This window comes from Theropithecus gelada, chromosome 2 (genome assembly GCF_003255815.1).
Source record: "Theropithecus gelada isolate Dixy chromosome 2, Tgel_1.0, whole genome shotgun sequence".
In the NCBI taxonomy this organism is placed as follows: Eukaryota; Metazoa; Chordata; class Mammalia; order Primates; family Cercopithecidae; genus Theropithecus; species Theropithecus gelada.
This window is the reverse complement of record NC_037669.1, coordinates 175,987,289-176,011,235: the sequence shown is the minus strand read 5'-3', so window position 1 is coordinate 176,011,235 and position 23,947 is coordinate 175,987,289. Positions and strand designations below refer to the sequence as shown.

The following is a 23,947-nucleotide window of genomic DNA, read 5'->3' as shown; positions in this document are numbered from 1 at the left end:
AAGGAAAGAAAGAAAGAAAGAAAGAAAGAAAGAAAGAAAGAAAGAGAGAAAGAAAGAAAGAAAGAAAGAAAGAAAGAAAGAAAGAAAGAAAGAAAGGAAGGAAGAAAGATGTACTTCCCTCACATGTATAAATATTCCATCAGTGCAAAAAAGAGAAAAAGTAAGATAAAAGGGATGAATTCCAAAGTCATCCAAGTGTATGGCCTAATATTTATCCACCTAGAAATACTTTAAAAATGTGTAACATGATTGTGAGTCTAGAACTCCTAAATGGATTCAGTACAGTAACAAAGTCATGCCACTCTCTGAGACAACCTAGATGGGCTCTACATCCTCTCAATAAAATAAGTGTCATAGGCAGAATTATTTCTCTTATAGAAGAAATAACAATTTATGATTTTATTTAATAAAGAATGAATGATATTCTTCATGGATGATTTCAGAACTTTTGTATACTCATCTCCAATTTTGGTTTTAAGGGCTCAATGTAATGTCAAAGGTAACATAAGCTCCATAAATATAATGTAACTGGCCTGTGACAACAAAGGCAAAAGAGAGTATTTCAAACCCTCAGAAGCGAGCTGGTATGTTTGGCACACTCTATCTATTCTTATATCCTATGGTTAATAGGCATGGAAACTTTCTATGGAATATCCATTACTCATTTCCTCTACTCTAAACATACAGCCTGTCAGAAATATGATGGTGGTGAGGCTGGTGGTTGCAGGGAGAAAAGGGAAACCAACCTTCAAAAGCAGGAAGGCACATACCAGTGAATTCATTTAAGATTTACACCTTGTTTTCAATCATTTTCATTTAATTTTCCCTGACTCTTTAAATTAGCAAATACACTGATCCGGAAGGAAAACACATGGGGAAAACAAAAACCAAACAAGCAAAAAAATGCAGTGCAAATCTCTGTGACTTGTACAATAGCTCTTATTTCGTCCTTGTGTTTGAATATCTGAATGAACTGTGGTCTGTTTTTCATTACTCCCCATCTGGAGCGGTTGCTCGCTTTGTTCAGCAATTTCTGGTCATTTTGGCTCGATGATGACTGTTTTGTTGTAGGTTGTCATATTATACAGAATGAAAGCTGATGTAGCCACCACCTAAGAAAGAATAATCTTGAAAACGAGAGGTTATGTTGAAAGAGCTCCTGATAACCTCTTTCGGAATAAAGAAGTAAGTCAGCTTACCTAGGCCTGACTACTGTCCCTAACTTAGAGGGTGTGCTTGGGATTCAGGAGAGCATACAAGCTTCTTTTCTTTCAAATACTAAAATAGGATTAAATTCTGCTGGTTTAATGCATCAGGTTACTTTTCATACCTTTTCTTTTTATCTCTAAGGAGACAAGTTCATGGACTTTCTCATACCTTGGTAAAGACTAACTTACACAAAATATGCTGTACGTGCAACAGCTAATGAAGAATTGGATTCCTATCATGTCTTTAAAAATAAAAATAAACAAATCCTTGAGTTCCTAATGTTTAGATTTAATTGTATAGCCTTTGCCTGGAGATAAAGTTGCAAAGTATTCAAAACCAAGTGTCCCAGAGAAGACCAAATCCAATTTGTGTTCTCTAATGATGACAGTCTTGATGCTCTTAATGATGTTGTTTGAAAAAGCCGCCTCACACATCCTAAACAAAACAATGGTCAAGAAGTACTCAACCTCTGCCTATTATTTTAAAAAGCAAAGCATGCTATTCTCTCCCAATTCTTCACTATTTTCATCTGGAATTATTTTACAAAAACGAAGAAACATATAGTCATGAGTTACTCAGGTTCCATAGAAAGAACAACCAAAATATAAGCATAATTAAAACCAGCTTAATTTTTCCAAGAGCTGTATTTTTTTTTCTTGCCCGAAAAGACAACAGAACAGATTTGGAGAAATGTTAAGATAATAATAATAATATATCACCCATAATCCCACTATGTTAAAACAAACATTTTTGTCTTGCTTGATATTGCCAGTATTTTATACAAAAGTAACAGGAGATATCGTCAAACATTTTCCATGTATTAACATTGTTAATCATCACAACACCCTGTGAGTGAGGCTCTGTTATCACCTTGCTGATGTTTTTACATTGCAGAAGGCACAGTGCGATTGACTAATTTACCACAGGTCACACAGCTACTAAGTGAAGAGGCAGTGTTCAACCCAGGCAGCCTGGATCTACCACAGACATAACCACACTGATCCTGACTCTCAAATATTTACAGAGCTCCATATTCAGTGTACACATTATTTTATATACTTTTATATTGATTTAACTTCATATAATAAACATGTTTCTAGGCTTGGCATAGTCTAGTCTTTATGACTACCATTTTAACAGCTACATAACAGTTGTATATGCTCCATAAGCTAGAATTTGGATGCTTCCTATATTTTTTCCTAGTAAGGAAAATGAGAGTGTTCAGAGTTGTACAGAGATACATAATTTAAAACATATGTTTAGATAACATATTTGAATAAATATTCTCAACAGACTGACTAGTTTCAACTGTATGCCCTTTACTGCTGTTTCCATACTGACTTTCAAAAGGCTATACCAATTTAGCATGGTACCAATGAAGAATGGATGAACCAGTTTCAGAGTGAACAGCGTTGAATGGCCTACATGTTAGAATGTTTGCTACTTCAGTGGTTATAAACTATCACTGCATATTGCTTTAATTTGCATGTTTCCCATCATTACCTAACTCACCCTGAGGACACTACTTCCCTTGTAGCCCTCTCAACTTTGAGTTTTGTTTCTTTTTTCTCTCCCACATCCCTCCTCCCACTGGATTTGTAAGTGGCAGGCCTCTTGCCTCCTTTCTCAGTATGGTTTCTCCCCTACCTAAACTCTCCAATTGAGTATCTCACATCATCAAATTTTATAACCAACTAGTCTTCATTTTCATCATGGTCTACAGATCCCTAGTATCATTTCCCATCCCATTATTTCTCCACAGATACCTTTTGGATTAGTTGCTTTTTCTAATACTACTCCTGCTTCATTTCTTGGCAATTCCAGTAAACATTTAGATGATTGTTGCAATACTCGTTCTTACCAGTTCCTTGAACCTTTCCATGACCTCATAGCTTTCTCCTAACTTCCGCAACTTATTGAACAATTATACACAATTTTCTATAACTGCTGTCTTTCTAATCATATCTTCTCATAACTATGTCAAGGTCTATTTTTTGAAAGGAAATACTCTAATATACATCAGCATATCATTAAAATAGAATTTTTCTAAAAACATGAAAGTGATAGTAGTAAATTTTTTATCAGAATTTGCTGACTTACAGGGCACCTCCCCCATGATGTGCTTGATGTTGTGATTCACTCACCACTGCTGAGCACAGACTCCACATGCTGAGGATAAGCAAGGCAACGGGAGGCTTTTATAAGAATATAATGGACACAGGATCACTTTGCCTGCTTCATATTACGCTCAGTGCAAACAGTCTAACCGCTGTCCAATTTCTTTTCTTTTTTTTTTTTTTTTTTTTTTTGAGACTCAGCCTTACTCTGTCACCCAGGCTGAAGTGCAGTGGTACGATCTCAGTTCACTGCAAGCTCTGCCTCACAGGTTCACACCATTCTCCTGCCTCAGTCTCCCAAGCAGCTGGGACTACAGACACCCGCCACCACGTCCGGCTAATTTTTTATATTTTCAGTAGAGACAGGGTTTCACCGTGTTAGCCAGGATGGTCTCAATCTCTTGACCTCATGATCCACCCACCTCGGCCTTCCAAAGTCCTGGGATTACAGGCAAGAGCCACCATGCCCGGCCTAACCGCTGTCCAATTTCTTACAGATGCCTTTCTATAAGTGATTTTCCTAGGCTGTTCCACAGCCCCTTCTTTCCTCCCTCTCTCTCTTCCTTCCTTTTTTACCTCCTTCTCTTACTCCTTTTCTTCTTCCATATTTATTGGTGAGGTCATTATTCATATCACTAGAGATAAAAGTATTTTGAAGCAGCAAACTCAATATTTTCATATTTATTTGAAATCTATGTATTTGTAAGATTATATTAATATATAATGTTCACAAAATGTTGATATAAAAACAGAGAGATGTAAATTCTAATATTTTCTTTTAGTATCTCCAATAAACAGTCTTGTATCACCCTTCACACATCCCACTTTGGAGATAAGTTTTCTACAGTACACAGGCCCTGTTTCCACTGATTTTAGGAATCTCTCCACAGAAAGAGAAAATTAAATAATCTGTTGCAAAAAAAAAGTGTGGATAGGGATTTTAGGAGCTGAGGTAAGGATACCTATAGTATAATTCGTCCTGATAAACACCCACACTCCCACTATATAATTTGCTTATGGAGACCCTGACCACCCATTTTCAGTTACATCCCTTTTTCTTCAAACCTTCACAATTATAGAAGGGTACAGTTTTTGCATGTTGGCAATTTACATTTTCATGGTCTTCAGTATTGTACTGTAACCATAGACATCTGCATGCTTGAGCAAAACTCCGCATAGGGAAGTATCCCTTCATATTGACCATTCCAGTTATGAATCTATCTATTGAGGTTTCCAGGTGTTGCTTATCTGTGCAGCATTTGTGCTCCTGATTGGTGCTTGACCAATATTATGAACTGCCTGACCTAAGACTTTGTATATGGGCTGGGCAGGTCTAGATGCAATATAATTAGCATTCTAATGCTTCAAACATGTCACATGCTTCCCACAGGCCAAGACTGACGGAACATCCCTTCGTCATGGCCCAGCTTTCTTCTTACATGTTCTCCAAGTTCTCAGCTGCCCACCCTAATTCACTCCACTCGATTTCCCCTTCTACACATTATTCCTTGGTAATCTTATCTACTCCCTTGACTTCAGTCAGCATCTGTAGCCCTGGACTTTCTGACAGTTCCCTCTTTGACATCTCCCACATGGTTGCCATGCCAGAGACTCTAACTCAGCATGTCCAATACCTTCTCCCCAAAACCTACTACTACTACTTCTGGACTTCTTACTTCAGCAAGTGGCATGGGCATCTTTCCCAATCAGAAGACTCAACATGGAGTCAATAGCCAACTCTACCTTTAAAAACTTTCATGGTGAACCCCTTTCTATTATCCTAATAGTAATAGTTAAGCTGATTTTTTTTTCTAATTTCTCTCTTGTACTATGGCTTTGAAGCCTACATTTTTTTGTTGTTGTTGCTTCCACTCTCTCCTTTTATAATTCAATTTCACACACTTTTGCTGAAATAACTTTACTAAACACCTACAGAATCATATTTTGTCTTCTCAAAAACTACTAAGAGATCCATGTTGCATATAGAATTAAATGTAAAATATCCAGGATATCATTTAAAAACCTACAAAATTTTAACCTGTCCTTATTGGTCTTTGTTTTTTCTGTCCTTATTGGTACTTTTTTTTTTTTTTTTTTTTTTTTTTTTTTTTTTTTTTGAGAGGGAGTCTTGCCTTGTAGCCCAGGTTGGAGTGCAATGTAGTTCATTTCTAAGTTTATAGAAGACATGGAATGTTTTTATTTTTTTAACTGCTGAATTGAATCTGACTACCATTATGCAAGTAGGTAAGGAGATACATATACAGGAGTTTCTTAGTGTTCTTTCCTAAAACTTGTGCACATTATATTAGTATATGAAATAGGGGCAGTGTTTAGAATGAACGTGGCTCTACTATACTTCTTGATTTCAGTGTTACTTCAAAGACTAGATTAAAGGAACAACAAACAACATGTTATAAGAAGCATTCTAATTTTCTGAGTCACACAAGAGAGACCATACAGGTTCCACAATTAATTTAATGCAACTTTTAAAAGAACACAGGATTCCCAGACATGAAGAAACATGAGCCACAGATATAGTCAGATGACTTCAGAAGTATTTCCAGGAAAACCGAAGTCTGTCTTAATAAGATACCAACTCTGAAATCCCGTGAGATGCTTGTAACTGAAGCTTAATACAATAGGCCCATCAGTAAATTCATTCCTAGCCAACCAATGTTGCTAAAGCTTTAAAGAACAGATAAATTGAAATGTGTTTTGCATGGGGAAGTTTTCCTCAGAGTTCCTCATTTTTATATAGGAAATCAATTTGCATCACTGATGATACCATTCACATCAGACACCCCAAAGTTGTTAGGAGGTAATTTAGTTTTATGCTGAAGCAATTTGATACTTGTTCTGATTTGTGATTTTCATTTTGTTTGCTAATGAAAAAAATTAATGAGCAATGTTACTAGAAATACAACTTATCAAAACATTGGCACTGTGATCACTGCGGAGCTGGTACCTGGACCTCTACAATGGAAGAGCCATTAATCAGATAGCATAGGCAAAATTTCAGGGTACAGATGCCCTTACACATACCTTTGCACTGATTTGTGTTTTTGTCAAGAATTGCCTTTGTAGATACAATTTTTCCATACCTGAAAGAGAGAGAGAGAAAAAATCCATGTTATTGTAACCCAGTGAAGACACTTAAAACACCCTAATGAACATCAGGGCACACACAACTGAGCATGGATAAACCAAGAAAACAAGCTCTGAATTCCTATTTCACACCTGGATGATTTCCTTTCACCAGCTCTTCTTTATAACTTAGGAATGTTCTTCCCTATGTAAGCAATGGGTTGAGCTTCAAAAATAAACTTGTCAGGTTGTCACAAGCAGCCAAAAGAAGATCACATGTGATTGTGATCACAGTAAATCACACTCTGTGGATCCATGGAAGAAAGCATGGACCTTGGTGGTAGACTGAACAGGGTTTGCATCCAGCTCTGACTCTCACCTTGTGTTGTAACACTATAGAGTTTAACCCAACTTCACTAAGACACAGTTTCTTCATCTGTAAAAATGAGAAGCCAAATATGTCAAATCTCCTAGTTCAATCAACATTTATATCTTTGGGAATATTAGACTCCAGGAGAAGAGTAAAATGAAGGTAAAATGGGGTAAGGTAAAATGGGGTTTACCTAAGGTGCTGAGGACAGTGGCCGACACAGAGCAAGTGTTATCAATGTTAGCTCTTCTTCCAATGATGATCTCCCTGCTATCAGCTATATAAAAATGTTTCCAACCCTTTGGCATTCTCTGAGAATGATGAAAAGTGGAAGGGGGTAAAGATTCTGTCCCAAAAGCTTCAAACGTTACTACTTAGACTGTCAAAATCTTCCACTGAGAAAATTGACATGTAAAATTATTTGCTAAAAGATAATTACATTTATACTTTACATTGTTAGTTTTAAATGTTAGGGATTTCATTATGTTCTCACTCTACCTAGTTGTACAGATACTCACCCATTCAAAGCTTTTTTGTTTGTTTCATATAATCAAAATGACTATTACCTCACGCCTATTACCACAAGAGATTATTCCCTTTAAAGACTCCCAATCCTCCCTTTCCCATCTCCCCCAAAACACTCTTTTTGGAGCTCTATTTCACCCCAAGAGTTTCTCTGTGGGGAAAATAACCATTAAAATAATATCATATTTGAACAGTCTCTTTACTAGACAATGATTCATGGTACCTACAATCATGCCCATTAGAAAGCTGTAATGTTAGCTAAGTTTGAGCTATTAAGGTAAATAAATATTTGCAAAATTATATGTATTTTAGAGTAGAAAATAAGGGAAAAGAGAAGAAAATGTCACTGCATCTTTTTTTTTTTCCCCACACCAAGCACCATTAATACAATATGTGAGAAGTAAAAATCAGAAAAAGAAAAAAAAATAGACAGGTATAACTATCTTACACGAGACACATAAACCCTTAAGACAAAAATCCTTCTTAATTGGTTTATAAAGGTGTTCCTGAAATTTTTATATAAGAACCTTCTAAATTGAAATTTAGTTCTGTCTTAAATATGAAATTAAACATTACTGTGTGTCATGGTGGATTTCATCTCACAACTGGACTATTAACAATAGTTAATGGCATGCATATTGTCCTACTGTATCAATCTTACAAGAATGTCCTCTACTTCATTAAATGTAGTATATGTAATCATTTTTACAGCAAAAAAAAAAAAAAAGTCAAACGTTTTCTTATGGAAAGCATTTGTGAGTATTTTGACAAGTAACATTTTTATAAACAAAGAAGAATTATTATATTTCTCAGAAATTATTACAATATTACTATCAATGGCAAATCACACACACAGTCCAAAAAAGCAAACTGTGCTATTTCTTAACTTCCCTATTTCTAAACACTCTCTAGGCAAGACTTCCCAATAGCACAGAATCACAAAACAATGGAACACAACTCAGAGTACTTGACACAATCTCTACTATGACTGGAGTACTAGGAATTTCATCCCATGGCTCCGTTACAACATTCTGCATTAACAATTAATTTGCAAAGCTAGGATATGCTTTAAACAACAAGAGAAGGTACTTAATGGGCCACTGGTTACAGTTCATGTCTGAACTCTCAAGATGACGAACAGGTACTTTCTGCATGACTGGCTCTGTATTCTTTGTGATCTGCAAAGTCAACAACTGATGTAGATAAATAAGGTTTAGATTTTTTTTTTTTTAAAGACCTAACCACTATAAACACAAGTCCCACGAATGTAATACACCTATGAAATTATGCTTTTATCAAAGTATACTAGCAGATTAGAATGAAAACTACAGATTAAAAGTACACAGTTTTATACACTCTGGAGGAAAATAAAAATTTCTGAAGTAAAAAGTGTTCCTTCATGTATATAACCTCATTTACTTACTCTTTCCCTTCTTAGGGTTTAGATCAAGACCTTACGTCTTCATAAAGTTTTTTTCTTCAACTATGCCACTCACCAGTGGAAAAAAAAATCTAATATTAGAGAAAATTATGTGACCAAATTGCTGAATAATGCCTGGACATAGACACCTGAGCACCAGTCCCATGTGCCTCCTGGCTCCAGAAGCTTTCAGACAAATCCAATTCACTTCTCTATCCTTTCATTTCTCACAGCTAGAGGAGATAAAATACTATCCACGGTCTACTTCCTCGGGGGTTTGAACTTCTCAGGGGAAACAAATAAATCAAGTAAATACATTTTATACTATAGTTCTTTCCACGTGGGCCTTCTCTAGCCAGTGTAGGAACTTCCTAATACAACATTGTAAAGATGCTTTTTGGCGACTCCATACCTACATATTCACCAACTAGCCTGAGTGCTCATATATTCTACAAATATAGCCAGGTCTCTAATGACATTTTCTTTATATTCAAATACAGCCAGGTCTCTAATAAGATGTCTTATATTCTATTTTCTTTATATTCTAAGAGCACGCTTTAAAAGAGTAGCCATTCTACATTAACTATTTGCTTATTATATTTTTGAGTTTTCATAATTGAATTTTATAAATTTATATATTGTCTATCAATTCTTTAAAACACTTTTACCCTAGCTTGTCAATACAATTTTCATATTTAATATTTTAAAAGAACTAGCCAGTTATTTTCTGGCATTTATTCTTAGTCTTAAACAGCATCTGAGTCAAACTATATTTGTTGATACACTTGATTATTCCACATACAAGCCTAATTTAAACTAATGGCATCTTTTATTTTCAAAGTTGAAGAGAAAATAGAGCTATTATGGGTCTACTCTTCATGAATTATGAAGACATCAAATTGGTGGGATCCTTCAATAAAGAATTTATTTTTAAACCCTTTTGCTGAATCACCCACTGTGTATATTAATTCAAAAAATACAGGCAGAGACTGAAAATAGAGTCTCCGCAGTCAATTAACTCTCAGCTAACTCATTTTTCACAAGCCTTCTATATTGATAACAGACTAGAAAAAGGTATCACATTTATTTAATGGATGAAACATTATCCTTTTAGCAAATGTGGTTGTTTGCCTACTTCTAGATGGCTCATTCATTCTTTGGCATTTGGGGATGGTAATGGAGCATATCTGTAGCTTCAGGGACCCAGTTGGAATGTGGTAGGGCTATCTCTCTAATGGAATACATCAGCCAGATTTCACCTACAAGTTTACAACCCATTTATATTCTGAAGTATTAACAAGTTCAATCTACAAATGAGTAATCAAAGCCATGCACAATTGTTATGGACTGAATTTTGTCCCCTCAAAATTAATATGTTAAAATTGAAATCCTCACTACCTCAGAATGTGACTGTATTTGGAGACAGAGTCTTTAAAGAGGTAATTAAGGTAAAATGAGGTTATACGATAGGCCCTAATCCAGTATGATTGTTGTCCTTATAAGCAGAGACAGGCATAAAAAGACTATGTGAAGTCATAGAGAGAAGGCAGCCATTTACAAGAAAAAGAGAAAGGCTTCAGAAGAAGCAATGGTGCCAATACCTTGATCTTGTATTTCCCACCTCAAAACTGTGAGAAAATACATTTTCATGAAGTCACCCAGTCTGTGGTACTTTGTTATGGCAGTCCTAACAAACTAACACAATAATTTTCTCTCCAAGGCCTCCTGAGCTTTGCAAAAAGGAACAGAGGTGAGAGGATTCATCAGACAAGACTCCTTTTTAAAGTGCTTTGCTCAATGATTTGTCCCCTCCAAGCTCTTACCTAAGACCTCCAAACTCTTTCTCATCTAACATTTGCGTATGATAACAGAAGCCTAGAAGTATCACAGTGTTACAAAGAGTAGATAACAAATAATCCAGAACCTGGTCCTTGGTCTTATAATCTGGGCAGTGTTTCTTTCCCCCGAGAGATAGTCAAACTCTGTAATCATGCATCTACACCAAATAAATTTTACATGTCTATTGTGAAAAGTAAAACGGCTTTTATTAACATACCACTGGGGCTAGTACCTTACAAAGAACACAAAATAAGAATATCTATGTGGGAGATTTGGAGAAAAGTGCCTAGAAGAGGAAGTGTTTGAAGAAGGGGCAATATTTTATCAATGAGGAATGATTTTTATATGTCTTAGAGATTAGAAAAACAATTGTTAAAAAAAAATGAGTCTTTTTCCAGGTCAGTGTATTCCTACTTAGCAAATTTCTATTTTCATGCTACAAATAGCTTCACCAGGAACCTAGGAGTACAAGCAGCATTTCAAGTTTGATATACTCAAAGAAAGTGGTTCTCCATGTTTAACGGGCAGCTGGACCTCTTAGGGGGCTTATTAACACAGGTTGCTAAACTCCACCCCCAGAAATCTGACTCAGTAGATATGAGGTGGGCCTGGAGAATTTGCATTTCTAAAAAGATCCCAGGTAAGGGTGATACTGCTGATGATGCTTTGAGAACCACTGCTCCAAAAGACTAACACACAAACAGCAAAGAGGTGGTTTGTTATTTGCAATACTCCAGAGACTGAAGACTAAAGGAACTTTCTTTTTTTTTTTTTTTTTTGAGACGAGGTCGCTCTGTCGCCCAGGCTGGAGTGCAGTGGCGCCATCTCCGCTCACTGCAAGCTCTGCCTCCCGGGTACAGGTCATTCCCCTGCCTCAGCCTCCTGAGTAGCTGGGACTACAGGCGCCCACCACCATGCCCTGCTAATTGTTTGTATTTTTTTAGTAGAGACGGGGTTTCACTGTGTTAGCCAGGATGGTCTCGATCTTGACTAAGAGAAGTTTCTATCGATATGGGCAACAACCTTTAAAGCTTCAAACAAATTTTTGTTCATATAATACTTTAAATTGAAAATGGTAGGCTGGGGGCAGTGGCTCACATCTGTAATTCCAGAACTTTTGAAGGCCAAGATGGGTGGATCACGAGGTTTGGAGTTTGAGACCAGCCTGACCAATGTGGTGAAACACCATCTCTACTAAAAATACAAAAATTAGCTGGGCGTGGTGGTGTACACCTGTAATCCCAGCTATTCAGGAGGCTAAGGCAGGAGAATCACTTGAATCTGGGAGGCAGAGGTTGCAGTGAGCCAAGATCGTGCCACTGCACTCCAGCCTGGGTGACAGAGTGAGACTCTGTCTCAAAAAGAAAGAAAGAGAGAGAGACAGAGAGAGAGAGAAAGAAAGAGAAAATTGTAGTCTGTGTATTTTTTCAGAGTTTTGCCTGACGATATTCTTCATTTAGCCAAATATAGTAACAACTTACAACTCAAATATAGCTGTCTTGAAGTTTGTTTTCAGATACCTTCTAGAAACAAAGTCCAAAGGAAACATTGGCAATGCCTATGTAAATCTCTCCTGCCACTTGAAATAACTAGTTGCTAAGTAGTAGTTTGACTGAATTAGAGTGAAAATCGTGTGAGAAAAATGGCAAGCAGATAATGATTATTAACTGGTTTGTGCCTTACTTGTTCCTTAATTAGAAATAGATGTAAATATGGCACAAAAATAGCAGGCCAAAAATGCATACTTTCAAGTTCTTAAATCAAAAGAAAATCAATTATTTGCTAGTTTTCAGAATTAGTAACTCTTGGGTTATACTTTAGGTTATATAGTTGGGTTATGTAGTTTGGGGATATATATAAGCTGTCACCTTAGCAAAAGTTTATGAGAAAGGGATTTCCATACCAATAGAGTCAGAAACCTTGCATGCATCTGAGTACCTTCTACAACTGATTCCAGTGCATTTCGGCATATTTAATATTCTTTAATATTTGGACAACTAGTATAGAAAGAGGATGAGGTTTAGAATCAACTAATATAGACTTGAATCTGAACTCTCCACCCACATGACCTAGGGCAAATTACTCAACCCCTCAGCACCTGTTCCTTGATCTGTATGATTACTATGTTCCGTATTCTATAGCAACTGTAAAAATGAAATAAAATAGAATGTATTAAAACTCCTAGCACAATGTGTGACATGTTAAAATTGACTCCTTTCTCTTATTCAACCCTCCCTTATTACCTATACATTTAGTGTATAGCATAAAATAATAACTCAGATACTACTATCTTATGATCATTTGATAAAGCCAGAATGTCCCAGTTCAATGCTTCCAGAGGACCCAAGAAAGCACAAGATTTAGCATTTATGCTTTCTAATTTGTACTCCAAGTCAATTCACAGTTTCCTCTTCACTCACTTAGTCTCCTTCTGACAATACCTAGTTACTTGCTCAGACTGTTCTCCAGGCCACTTGAATGCTGTCTCCACTACCTTCCCATATGCTTGTCCCTCCTAATCTTTCCACCAGGATCCACCACTCTACTTCAGTACCTCTGTTCTACCCTGTTTTCTAGTGTCTCCTTTCCTGGCCATCATCCAAGAAAGCCATTAAATCTGGTCGACTACATGTTGACCCTGGCATTTCTTGGTTCTCACTGCCATCAACTCCTCATTTATTCATGCATAATCTTGAACAGTACCCCATCTCCAGAACCATTTGCCTTCTAGAGCCTAACCATGTAGTATCAATTCTCAAGTTCTTATGTAAGTGGCTTTCAGATTTTGGAGGTTTTAAAGGTCTCTCAGGAATTCATGGGTCTCCCTTTCAAAGCCTCTCATCTCCACCCCAATGTGTTTCATTTAGCTGGCACCTACTTTTATAACACTTCCTAGACACTAACCCTTTTTCTAAGTTCTCTACGTTTTTCAACTCATGTTAATCATTGCAACAAACCCCTGAGGGAGGCACTGTGTCTAGCTACATTTTACAAATGAGGACACTGCACCAGCCACAGGGTAAGTAACTTTCCCAGGGTCACGTGACTAGGAAGTACCAAAAGCAGGATCCAATCTCAGACAGACCAGCTACAGAGCCCAGGCTCTGCCAACACTTGTTGCCTCTCAGCTCTAGTGCCACCTGCCATTCTCCTGTCTCAAAAGAAGGCCTGCCTCTCCTTTCCTCCCCCATTAGTATTCATCCCTGTGATGTCTGTGACCTGTTTCCCTATCTCTCACCTATATTTCTCTGAAATGTACACACTTCTTCCCAAATGCCAGGGCTCTTTCCCCTCTGCCTGCCCTTAAACATTTGCAAATCCTATCCATCCATACACTGGTTATCATAGGGTTTCTCTCTTTTCATTTACTGCTAGACTTTTCTTGAATGATTGCTCTATTCAAGCTGCTTCTTTCTTTGCATTATCCCGTTTCTGCTTAATTCCTAAACACTGACAATACTTTGAAAAGTGACCAGTAACTTCCTAATTGGTAAAAATATTCAGTTACTAGCATTGACTTCTTGGCACCATTTGGTCTCCGAAATAGCTTCCTCTTGAAATATCCTTCCCTTGGGATTAATGAATTACCTTCACCTGTTTCTTTTCTTTTTTTTTTTTTTTTTCTTGCCTATACTTTTTCCCTTATCTCCATCACTTACCCCTTCTCTTCCACCATGTTCCAGAGAGTGTGTGTAGATGAAGCTTAATCCTCAGTCCATTTGAGTTTCAGTGCTACAATGTGCATTACACTAATAATTCTCAAATTGTAATGTGCATTAGAACATCTGGGTGGCTTCTTATAACTCTGGGGCCTCAACCCCAGAGTTTCTGATTCAGTTTGTCTGAGACTGGGCATGAGTTGATCCCAGGATCACAGTATAAGAACAACTGTATTATAAATATCCTTTATTTTCATGCTTTGAATTCTCATTTTTTTGTGTTTCACTCTCAAAGTTTCTTCTCCAGATCTGTCTTCACACTCAATCCTCAGTCCTGAATATCCAGTTAATTAGATATTTCTCCCTGTATGCTGAATGATCATCTCAAATGACACAACAAAGTTTAACTCACTATCTTCCCCTTTTTCTTTTCTCTGAAAGTATTTTTAGGGCAGAAACTAATCAGGTATTGAAATGGATACTGGATAGAGACTGTGATGGCCTGGAGAACTTACGCTTCAACTGAAGGGACGCCTGCTTGTCAGCTCAACCAGTATTACCATGAACAAATATAATCCCAGCATTTGCAGGCCTTCTGATGTTTTTTTTGAAAGAAATTGATTTTTAGGCAAAATTTCCCAATTTTTTAAGGTTGGCTTAGAGATTTTACAAAGCAATGTAAAGGCCAAATAAAAAAATATCTAAGTTGAGTGAGCCTGAAGACTCTGTTTGTGATCTTGGCACTATTGTCTAATTTCCCCTTTTCTTGCTAAATAATACAGGTCCTTCAAAACTTAACTGCGTGTTTTGGCTTATTTGATCACCGGTTATTTCTCTCAAATCTGAATAGCTGCTGTGCTCACAGTCTGTATGAAATCACCTAGTACTTTATTTATATATTTATTATTTGATGTGTTGTCTGTTGTTTCCCCCATGAGATTTTCTCTTCAATGAGACCTTCATTTTAAAGAGGCTCAGATCAGAATAGAGCGTGATGCATAATAAGCCTCCACGAACATCTTTAAATTTCTCAGTAATTTTTATGGACCTGACAACATTTCCCAGATCAGAAACACCCACTAATGATCGGACTACATGTATATACACATGTATGTTTTATATATATATATACACACACACACACTCACACATACACATATACATTATATATGCTATTAACTAAAAACCTGCTATGTGACAGAGAGCAGTAGATATTTTATTGCACATTCTCATGCCTACATAATTAATTGATATTATTTTGATTTATTTAACATGAAATCATTAAATTTAGGTATATTAAGTTACCTGGCTAAGTTCATGCAGCACTTAAGTTATATTGCTTATATTTAAATTCAATTACATTTGGCTTCCAAAGCTCTACTCTTTCTTTGATTTCATGCTGTCCCTATGTATAGTGAATAAGCTCAGATAAAACTCAGTCCTCTGGCCAGTCAAGATGCCACACACACACACACACACACACACACACACAAATGTGTAAGGTTTGCAAATTTTGGACATAACTAGTCCTTTAAAATGCAGAAAAATTACCAACATTCTTTGGAAATAATATAGCTGCATATTTACCACTGCTTGTTAGAACTTCCTTTTAAAGAAACTTGTTCCTTGAAGCAGCTTATGGCTTCACAATATGTAGCACATTCTAGTACAACTGTGTATCCAACATCAACTGAATACATAATGGAAAACATAGCTTCACAGCAGATTTTACATTTGCTATTTGAGAAGACATCAAATCTGATTCTGAAAATCCTGACATCATCTACAGTCTCAGTTTTAAGAGAAAACTCCATTAAATCTGCAACATATGTAGCCATTTTTAGAGCCACATTTCAGTAGAGTGGAAGTCAGCAGTTTATAACACATTCTTGGTGCTTCAATATGAATGTTTGTGTTTTCCCAAAATTCATCTGTTGAAACCCAATCACTAATATGATGGTGTTAGGAAATGGGGCCTTTGGGAGGTGATTAGGTCATGAGGATGGAGCCCTCAAGAATGTGATTAGTGCCCTTACAAAAGAGGGCCCAGCAAGCTGCCTTGTCACTTCCATCATGTGAGGACAAAACTGGAAGGCACCATGTAGGAACCAGACAATGGAGCCCTCATTAAACAATGAACCTGCTGGTGCCTTCATCTTGAACTTCTCAGCCTCCAACACTGTGAAATATAAGTTTCTATTTTATATAAGCCACCAGGTTTGTAGCATTTTGCTATAGCAGCCCAAATGGACTAAGGCAGTTGGTTCTCACTGTATCTGCAAGCACAGTTCCAAACCACTTATTAGATTTTGAAATAAGTTATATGTTGCTAATGAGGTGGTAGCTCCCAAGTCTGGCATTGGTCACTTAGTTTCATTCTAACCTCCTCCAAATTGTCTTTGGGCTGGGTGTGGTGGCTCACACCTGTAATCCCAGCACTTTGGGAAGCCAAGATCAGTAGATGACATGAGTTCAAGAGTTTGAGACCAGCTTGGGCAACATGGTGAAATCCTATCGCTACAAAAAAAATTACAAAACTTAGCCAGACATCGTGGGGCATTCCCGTGGTCCCAGCTACTTTGGAGGGTGAGGTGGGAGGATCACTTGAGCCCAGGAGGCAGAGATTGCAGTGAACTGAGATCGCACCACTGCACTCCAGCCTAGGTGACAGAGTGAGACCCTGTCTCAAAAAAGAAAAAGAAAAAGAAAAAATAAACATTGTCTATGTCACTAACCTCATCTCCTCATCCTTACTGAATTGACGTATCTCTGATTTTTTTTTTCTCATCCTTAAGTAGCTAATTTTAATTCTAGTTATGATCCAATGGTATTTTGGGCATATCTTTGTTATTAGAGATGGTAATTGGATCATTAATTGTATCAATGATACAATGCTGTATTTTATTATTACTGTATTGTACTTTACTATATTGTATCTTTTTTTATCCTAACAGTGGAGTTATTCAAACCTTACACACAGGACTCAATACATATTCATTAAATGAGTGAATAGATTAGTGAATACCGTATATTACACCTTGAACATTAAACAAGATGATTAGGACGGCTATGGGAGTCAAGTATGTCTAGATACAGTGGTATGTCTCCTGTTCTGCAAAGTGACAAAGTGCATACTCTGCTGATAAAGATACATTGCTTTTTATATATTATGTTGAGCACATTTCCTTCATTTCATCCACAAAGAGAGTGAGCTATAATATCACTCAAGGGTCAAACTAGAAAAGAGTTTAAAAATACTGATTGTAAAATACTTTATGAAACTGTATTATTTTAAAACTACAAGGACACTCAAAGGAAAAAAAAAATGAGTTTAAATGCTAAAAGAGAAATTCCGTGTACTATAGCAGCTGCTGTAAGCTTTTTAATAGATACACAGTTTTGAGTATTACTATAAATGCCTAATACAAATAACTCAATGATGTCTGTAAAAGAATGACAGTTTTGAGATGTCTGTAGAATCTTTCTGAGCTTCGTAACACTTAAATTGCATTTCTGTGATTAAGTAATACAAGAATGCATGCTTCATTTAAAGATTCAGAACCCACAAAAGGCAAAATACACAAAGCTATATAATACAGAAATAACTAGTTCCATGAAGGTGATTTCTCTTTTTTTAAAAAAATTACATACATAGAGAAAGCAGAAAAGATAAAATCAAGGCCAACTTTAATTCAAAACAACTCTGTTTTTCTTATTTCTAAAAATGTATAAAATGAAGCACCCATGTGAAAGAGACCACAGCTATTTTATCAATACATTAATCTCCTCATATTAAATTTTGAGATGCATACTAGGTAAAGCTGTTATTTGTCACTCCAAAAGATCAATCCTTGTGGAACTATACCAGGGAGTCCATTGTCCAGTCTTTAGTTAAATACTTCATAATCGCATAAATCAATGGCATAGTTCAACTACCTATGTGAAAATTATTGGCTTTATAGACTCTTTATAATCCAGAGAACTTTAGAAATTCTATGTAAAATGTATATAACGACCTCACTGGTAGTGAGGTAGGTGAGAAGACCTAAACGAGTATGTAAAGTCTTCTAGCTCAATAATAGGCTTATAGTAGATACTCAAAAACAATAGTTGCTGGGGTCATGCACAATCTTTTAATTGCTTATTGGTCAGAAATTACAGACTTATGTTATAATTAGATTCCATAAAGCATAATCAAGAAACTGAGTAGACTGCAAAGTTTGTGTAATGCTGTCTCAAGCGAAGTATCAGTGACTTCTGGTTCACTTATTTGCCTTAATCATTCTCATTACTGCAGGCCTGCACACTCCCCTGAGCGCATGCCTTTCATTCCACAGGGAGTCAGCGGGGATGTTTTACATGACAAAGAACACACCTCGGATGCCTTTTGGTTTGTGCCATTTAGGAGGGTCATGGGATAAAGGAAGAATGCAAGAAAAATTCAGCTGCTCCCTGCATGCCAGGAAGAATATAATGTTGTCTTGTAGATCTTTTTACCAGATCAACTCTTATTTAATAAGCTTAAATATATTCATCTAACTTCCAACACAAGGCCCCACATAATGCTCTCAATATGACCTGATTTCTGTACTCTCACAATCCAAAGCACTGTTTTCATACTTTCTTGAAATATCTATGACTATGAATCTTTGTATTTAGGCACCCATCACATCCCATAATCCTTTAGAAGATACCTCATGCTTTATACATTTATGATGCAAAGGATATTTATGTCTAGTAGATATACTGTAAACATTTCATGGTTTGGTAATGTTCCTGGAGGAAAGATGAGATCAATCACTCTTAATTGTGGTGTAAAATAAGAAAAGGAAAAATTGGCTGGGCGCAGTGGCTCCTGCCTGTCCCAGCACTATGGGAGGCTGAGCTGGATGGATTGCCTGAGCTCAAGGGTTTGTGACCAGTCTGAGCAACACAGTAAAACCCCGTCCCTACTAAAACTATAAAAAATTAGCTGTGCATGGTGGCGTGCACCTGTAGTCCCAGCTACTCCAGAGGCTAAGGCAGGAGAATTGCTTGCTTGAACCCGAGAGGTGGAGGTTGCAGTGAGACAAGTTCACACCATTGCACTCCAGCCTGGGTGACAGAGCAAGACTCTGTCTCCAAAAAAAAAAAAAAAAAAAGGAGAAATTTATTAAAGCCAGTCACTTACTGACAAATGCATTGTACTTGACTAATTATTCTTCTTAATTTTGGTATTTAATTATGCCTTAAGCATCCATTAGAGACACTATTTATACCATAATAAACCTTTCATTACCATATGTATCACTTTGCTCAGCTGGGTTGCAATATTATCTCAGTGAACTACGCAAGAACCTTCTTATGTTTTAATAATTCTTTAGCCCTTCACAATGCTTCACATATCTTATTTATACTATATCAGTCAGGGGAGATACTAAGCTCAGATTCTCCTTCTATTCTTTATTTCCATCACTCCCCAATGTGACCCCTTAAATACAACCAAATTTAATCATGGGAAGTTTCTAAAATGTTCCCTGCTATGTTGTAACTCCATCAGCCAAGAACTTTCTTCCTTTCCTCCTGCCTCTCTACTCACAATTCCTTTGTCTAATTTCTGTTTAATGGTCTCCTCTAGAAATATTTCACTCACCATCTTTCTTTGAGCTGAATTAAAAGCTTCTTCTAGACCAGTATGCCTCTTCGTAGCACTGTCCCTACTACATGGTAAGCACATACTTATTTCTGAGAGTTACTTGAAAACATAAATTGTGCCTTCCTTGTCTGTGTCACCCAGTCATCACACAAAACGCAGCACAAAATAGGTGTTCAACATACGTTGTAAAATAAGCAAAAATGAAGATGTTAATCCTATGTAAACAATCAAAAGAAAAGTTAAACTTGAATCTTTTTTCTGCTACGTCCATATCAGATAAAATTACTAGGGAAGCTGTGTTTCTTTTTTCTTGTAGTAATCCCTTGTACTAAACATACTATTTACAAATATAAGAATATTCATCAGCAGCCTAAAACTGGAAACTACCCAAATGCTCATAAATAATAGAATAGATAAATATTTTGGGTTTATTCAAACGATGGAATATCATACCATTATAAGAATAACAAACTAGAGCTACAGGCAACAATTGTGGGTGAATCCTCAAACAATGCAGAGCAAAAGACACCAGATAAACCAAAGTATATGGTCTACAATTGCATTTATATACATTAATGTATTGGAAGTCAGGATCGTGGTTATCCTTGGCAGAGATGAAAAATTAGAAGAGGCACTGGGCGTGGTGGCTCACACCTGTAATCCTAGCACTTTGGGAGGCCGGGGCAGGCAGATCACTTGAAGTCAGGAGTTCGAGACCAGCCTGGTCAATATGGTGAAACCCCATCTCTACTAAAAATACAAAAAATTAGCCAGGCATGGTGGCAGGCGCCTATAATCCCAGCTACTCAGGTGGCTGAGGCAGGGGAATCACTTGAACCAAGATCATGCCATTGCACTCCAGCGGCCTGATTGACAGAGTGAGACTCCATTTCAAAAAACAAAAACAAAAACAAAAAGAGAGAAGAGACATAAAGGGTTTTTCCTATGCTGGTCATGTTCTGTTTCATGATTTGGCTGCTGGTTACATGGGTGTGTTCAGTTTGTGAAAATACAACAAGCTATATACTGACGATTAGTACAATTTTCTATCTACTTGCTACTTTTCAATAAAAATGTGTAGAAAATAGTAGCATTGATGACAGAAGCTAACAATGTTTTCCAGTGAGGATGAGATACATAGAGATGGGGAAGTATGAAATTCTTTCTATTTATCATTCTCCCAGGAAATTTTACTGTTATGTTTAAAGTTCCTAAAATCTTTTTAAATTTAGAACCATTTGACACAAGCTGAATAAAGAAAAACTATGCAAATAGAAGTACACATTAGAGATGAGAATAAATTATCACATAACATACTGGATTTTATTGTATCTAAGAAGACATTTAGCCATATCAAATGGCAGTAATTACCAAAAAAAAAACCCTAAGTCCTCGTGATATAAAATTAATTATAGCAATGAATATAGTAGTTTTGAGATTTATAGTATATAACTTGTATGCCCATACATGTATTTATTTTTTACAAATAAGCCTGATTCTATTACCAGGTAGGTTCTCTTCAAGGCTACATGATTTTTCCCAACTGGATTACAGGCTGTGGTTACAGATGTGTATTACACAATGGAATTCACCTACCAACAAAATGAAATATATTCTGCTCAAGAGGTGACCTCTTGTTCGCTTGTCTTAACTTTAACCATGGGGAAGCCAAAGTAAAATTTAGTATATTTATGTAATATGTGCTTTTCATATGCCACAGGAACATAATTGCTTCTACTTTCCTTAACATTAAATGAATGAAAAACTACATTTCATGCCCATAAATATTAAATTATCTTAACTGTCTTCAGCTTACTCCTTACCTGAGTACTGACATAAGTTGATTATTTTTGCCAATATAGAGGGAACATATCCCATAAACTCAGAGTTGGAAAATGTAGAAAAACAGAAACATGTAAATTAGTTATAACTCCTTCACACAAAGACATGCTATGTTGTTTTCTTTTCTATATATTTTTTTGTTTGTTTGTGTGTTTCACACAGTGGTAATCATATTACATAAATTATTTTGTATCTGGCGTTAACACTTTCTGTACCTGTCCACATGACTTTTAAGTTTGATCAGTGCCAAAAGCAATGTATTTAATATAAATATCTATTAGTACTCTTAGAAAATTTTTATCAGGGCAAGTTACATACACAAACAAGCAGGCAGTGACTAAGCAGTAAGTAATGAGACTCACTGGGTGGTTTATAATTTACACACTTATGAGGGAATCATTAGTTATTATTAGTTATTAAATTTATTAGTGTGTTTATTGATTGATTGATTGTAATAAGTTACTAAATACCAAAAAATGTCAGGAATATATGTGACAGTTCATTTAATTCATTTCTACAGTCATATTTCTTTCAAGTAGGTCATCATTCCAGGGTATATAAGCATACCAACAAACTTCAAACTAATACAAGTATCAGCAGCTGATTTCTACTAACGTACATGTCTACTGGTTATTTTATAATTAGTATTGCCATAAGTATGTTTTGAGCTAGCATATATTGCTTCCTTCTATAAATTATACGTTTCTCGAAAAAAAATGAGAAAGCATGGAAATCTGTGGTGTTTGTATGAATGTGTACTTATAGAAAGACTTATTCCTACAACCACTACAGTGGAGTCAATGAACAACTAGATTTAATCTTGTTGGAGAATAACTGATACAGCTATTTAAAGTTGTTGATACAATGAAATAATTCATTTACTATGTGTAAGAAGTGACATGTCTTCTGAAAACTCAAAAGAATCTTTCAAACTATAGATTCAACTGCATGTTAGGTAGTTTCTGGGTATTTTAAAGTATTTACTGCCAAATTGCAATTTTAAAACAAGTAGATGTTCAAAAAAACTTAAAACATGTATTTTCTGCATCATGATAGTCAAAAGGCAAAAGTTGGGGGTTCATCATGGGTATTTTTAAATTTTAGTTTATTTATATACAAATACTACCTTGTTTATCTGTGTTATAATTTATTATATTTCAGTATATTTAATTATTGAAGTTTAAATTAAATATAATCAGTTTATATTATGCTTTTATATTCTTTGGTCATTGAATTACATAATTGTATAATTTTACATAATATAGGGTTATATATTATATAATTTTATAAAATATAGGGTTATATATTATATAATTTCATGTAAATTATATAAATGTGTAAGTACATATTTCTATATACATGAGTATTAAATATGTGAGACTTTTTATAAATATATGAAAGATATAAAACATGACAGAATTTAAGAAATTCATGGCTTAGTTGTGAACTGTCTTCCTGGCCTCTGTCCAACCTCATTTCTTCCACTTTCCCCTGTAGACACTTTATCTACTTCCCTGTGTTCTGTAACAAAATATCCCTTGTCTTTCTTTTTTTTTTTTTTTTTGGAGACGGAGTCTCGCTGTGTCGCCCAGGCTGGAGTGCAGTGGCCGGATCTCAGCTCACTGCAAGCTCCGCCTCCCGGGTTTACGCCATTCTCCTGCCTCAGCCTCCCGAGTAGCTGGGACTACAGGCGCCCGCCGCCTCGCCCGGCTAGTTTTTTGTATTTTTTAGTAGAGACGGGGTTTCACTGTGTTAGCCAAGATGGTCTCGATCTCCTGACCTCGTGATCCGCCCGTCTCGGCCTCCCAAAGTGCTGGGATTACAGGCTTGAGCCACCGCGCCCGGCCCTCCCTTGTCTTTCTTATTGTTGTCTTATATGCATATATATACATATAGCTTAGTTTTCCCATGTTAGTTGTCTATTTAAATGAACCATAGCTTACATATTTTACTACAACTTTTTTTTTACTTAACATTTTTAATCATGAATTCAACCATGATGGTGTAAAAGACTGTAATTCTGTTATTTTCACTGGTTTATAGCGTTCCATTAAACAAGTGATTCACTATTTATTTATCCTATCTCCCATCTGTTTTCACTTAGGTTTATCCAAACACCTTCCCTTTATTTTTGTCCTTATAAACATTGCTGTTATCACCATTCTCGTATCTATCTACTGGTAAAAATGTGCAGAAGTTTTTTTTTTTTTTTTTTTTTTTTTTTTTTTTTTTTTTTTTTTTTTTTTT

At 36.1% G+C, this 23,947-nt stretch overlaps 1 protein-coding gene across 5 annotated transcripts in view; it reads right to left on the bottom strand.

Annotated features, from left to right (window-relative positions):
- Window positions 1-23,947, bottom strand: part of RBMS3 (RNA binding motif single stranded interacting protein 3) — a 760,896-nt gene that overhangs the window by 549,544 nt on the left and 187,405 nt on the right. For all 5 annotated transcript variants that reach the window (XM_025375203.1, XM_025375206.1, XM_025375204.1 and 2 more), the window contains exon 3: window positions 6,369-6,427. In XM_025375203.1, coding sequence (XP_025230988.1) covers window positions 6,369-6,427 — 59 coding nt within the window. The remainder of the gene's footprint in view (window positions 1-6,368; window positions 6,428-23,947) is intronic.